The sequence below is a fragment of the Hipposideros armiger genome, unplaced genomic scaffold (genome assembly GCF_001890085.2).
Source record: "Hipposideros armiger isolate ML-2016 unplaced genomic scaffold, ASM189008v1 scaffold_22, whole genome shotgun sequence".
In the NCBI taxonomy this organism is placed as follows: domain Eukaryota; kingdom Metazoa; phylum Chordata; class Mammalia; order Chiroptera; family Hipposideridae; genus Hipposideros; species Hipposideros armiger.
Genome location: NW_017731372.1, coordinates 3445827 through 3449085, shown reverse-complemented (window position 1 = coordinate 3449085; position 3259 = coordinate 3445827). Strand labels below are relative to the sequence as shown.

Here is a 3259-nt window from a genome sequence, read left to right as displayed (position 1 = left end):
TACTATTATCTTTCTATTGGGCTGTTGGAAAAGACATGACGCATTTTTGCAACAAAAAAAAACAGAAAAAAAACGTCACGCCTTTTCCGACAACCCAATAATTTTCTCCCTCATTCCACCATTTCTTCCCTCTTTTGTATTGAGTTATTGACTTCTTATCCCATAAACTTCTTTTCCTTTGGAATGATTCACCCTGTATCTATTTCTTAGCAGTTCCACTTGAAATTTTACTGTACATATTTAACATAATTTTAAAGTTAAACAATATCTTAATCCATTTTCTGATTAATAAAAGCATGTCAGAACACTTGAATTTTAATCACCCTCCTCCCATCTTATTTTTTTTATTTTTTAAACATTTTATTGGGGAATTGTGGAAGTGAACAGTGTTGGGGAATTGCGGAAGGAAAACGTTGTTTTTCCAGGACCCATGAGCTCCAAGACAAGTTGTTGTCCTTCAATCTTAGTTCTGGAGGGCGCAGCTCAGCTCCAAGTCCTCACCGCTTTCAATCTAGTTGCAGGGGGCACAGTCCACCATCCCATGTGGGAGTCAAACTGGCAACCTTGTTAAGAGCACATGCTCTAACCAACTGAGCCATCCAACCATCCACCCTCCTCCCATCTTACAAGCTATTGTCCAATTTTTCAATTATATCTTATTTTAAAAGTCCACATTGGGCCAGCCGAGTGGCACGTTGGTTAAGAACTGGCTTGGGACGCCAGAGGGCCCCGGTTCAGATCCCACATATGAGGGCCAGTGACACTGCCTTCTACAGCTAAGATGCTGAACAACAGCTCGACCTGGAGTTGGGCTGCCATGAGTTGCCAGCAATGGCATAGGCTGCAGTCCCCTGCTGCAGTGGGCTGCCATAAGCTACCATGTATAGCCGGCAGCCAGCGTGGGCGGCTAGCAGCCGCAGTGAGCGGCCGTCCAGAGGCCGGTGACTGATCTGCCTCACCCAGGAAGAGCGCAATGATGGTGACAACTTGGGCCAGTGAAGCAACATCCTCCACGACTAGACTGAAGAACAAAACAACAGCAACTTGTCTGTTCCCCTCCCCCAACTCCCCAATAAAATCTTTAGAAAAAAAAAAAAGTCCACATTAATGTTGCAAAAATGTTTATTTAGTTTTACATTTGTTAGCAATTTATTGCTTATTAATAATTCTTTCAATACGATTGTTTTATACAAACACTTTTGATTTACGTTTATCATTTTATTTGCTCACTAGTTCTTCACTTTCAGATCCTTTTGAAATCATTTTGTTCTTGAGTATTATCCTTTCATAGTTTCTTTAACGAAGGCCTGTTGATGATAAACTCTTGTTTTTCATCTGAATATGTCTTTATTTCAGTTTTGCTTGGTACAATTTCTAAGTTGGTTAATTTTCCTCAGTTTTGAAGGCATTATTTTACCTTCTTTGGGGACACTGTTGCCATTAAGAAGCCAACTTGACTGTCTTGCCTTCATTGATGATCTTTTCCCCTTTGATTGCTTTTAAAATCTTGTGTTTGGCATTTTGCAGTTATATTATGTTCAGTTTAAGCATGAATTTTATCTATATATATCTGGGATATATTGTGTTTCCTGAATTTACGAATTCATGTTTTTCCAAGAAATGTGGAAAATTCTGTTACCTCTTCAAATATTGCCACTCCTCTAACCTCTCTCCTCTCAGTACTTCTTTCTAGTCCTTGTAACTCTTCCCTCCATACCTCTCCACTTCTCTTTAATATTTATATTCGCCAGCACCTGTTTCTCCTCGCCGTGCACTTGATCATTTCTACACACCTGGCTTCCAGTTTACTCACTGTGTCTTTGGCTGAGTCTAAGATGATATTCATTCAACAGGTCTGAGGTTTTTTGTTTTTGTATTTTAATTTCAAGTAACATATTTCTCACTTCTAACAGTTCCATTTTTTTTCTTTTTTTTTTAGATCTGCCTGTGGTTCCATCCTTCATGTATGTTGGTGATAAGATCCTAGAGAATGTAATCCAAAGTTCGTTATTTCTATAGGTTCTTTCTCATGCTAGCTAGTTTCAACTTGTCCCTGGTGATCTCTAGTCATGAAATAATATTGCTTTATCTTCATCTCTGAGAATCTTGGGCCGGTATCTTGCTTCTGCCAGGAGCTATATAGGGTTCTATAAACTGAGGGCCACTTCAACTCTCCCGGGTAGGGTAGCATCTCAGATTCAGATTTATCTCGTTGTTTCTGGTCTGAGGCAAACTGCATATGGCAGTGCTGTAATTGGTATCTGCCATCCGGGCAACCACAGTCCACCAGTATGCTTACTATAGTATTCACAATTCCCAACTCAAAATGTGTGCATTTTTATGCAGAAGGAAAAACAGAGGTATGGTTCTTAAGAGATTTCCCCTTCATTCTTTGAGTCTCTTCATGCATTCAAAGGTAAATTTTATTGAAGATCTAGGTGTTTTACAGTACCTAGTCTAATGTACTGCTGGAAGCAAAAGTTTTATTTAATATATTAAACAGATATGATATACTACCCTGAGAAAGCACATGATTTATGCAATTGTTACTGATTCAAACCTCTCTGAAAAGGTTTCCTATTCCTTGATCAGAACTCAATCAGTATTTTGAAACTGAGTGTATAGTAAAAGGTCCTACAGTATGAACTTACCCAATAGATTGCTGCTACACTTTGGAGAAATTTCTCCTGTCCTATCACTAAGATATTCATAAACGCTGACTACTCAAAGTTTCAATGTCCTGATGAATATGTCAGTCAGATCGAGAGAACTAAAATCTGTGAAAATAAATCATTGTTTTGAACATTTAAAAAAAATAGATAAAAACAATTTGTTACATGCAGCTTCCATCGAGACGCTTAACTTTATTTTTGGAAGCCTGAGCCTACAATGTAAGCAGGGCTAAACGAGGCCACTGGTGATGTCATTCTAGTCAGAAACACACCTAACAGGCATGGCAACAGATCTGGCTGCTGCTGTCTTAAATGCAGATGGATTGTTTGCATCTTTATTAGTCATAATCGTTGGTCAGCATTCTCCGGATGATCGGGACACTCTCTTTGCCTCGCCCTAATCACTGAAGTAATGAAAGGAGATGCCAGCAGCAAGGACTGCGACTGCACATGCTGCGATCACGCCTGAAAGTAAAACAAACACAGAACAAGCGGAAATGGAATGAACAAAAAGATGCTGAATTGATCCTAGGCTCTGAAATGTAGCTGACTGATGGGCCTAAACAACAACAACAACAACACACACA

General features: G+C 39.3%; 1 protein-coding gene across 3 annotated transcripts in view; it reads right to left on the bottom strand.

Moving 5' to 3' along the window:
• Positions 1-1105: 1105 nt before the first annotated feature.
• The window catches only part of ODR4 (odr-4 GPCR localization factor homolog), a 36943-nt gene continuing 34789 nt past the window's right edge, over positions 1106-3259 (bottom strand). For all 3 annotated transcript variants that reach the window (XM_019635501.1, XM_019635500.1, XM_019635502.1), the window contains exon 15: positions 1106-3137. In XM_019635501.1, the coding sequence (XP_019491046.1) occupies positions 3070-3137 (68 nt within the window). In that variant the 3' untranslated portion in view covers positions 1106-3069. The remainder of the gene's footprint in view (positions 3138-3259) is intronic.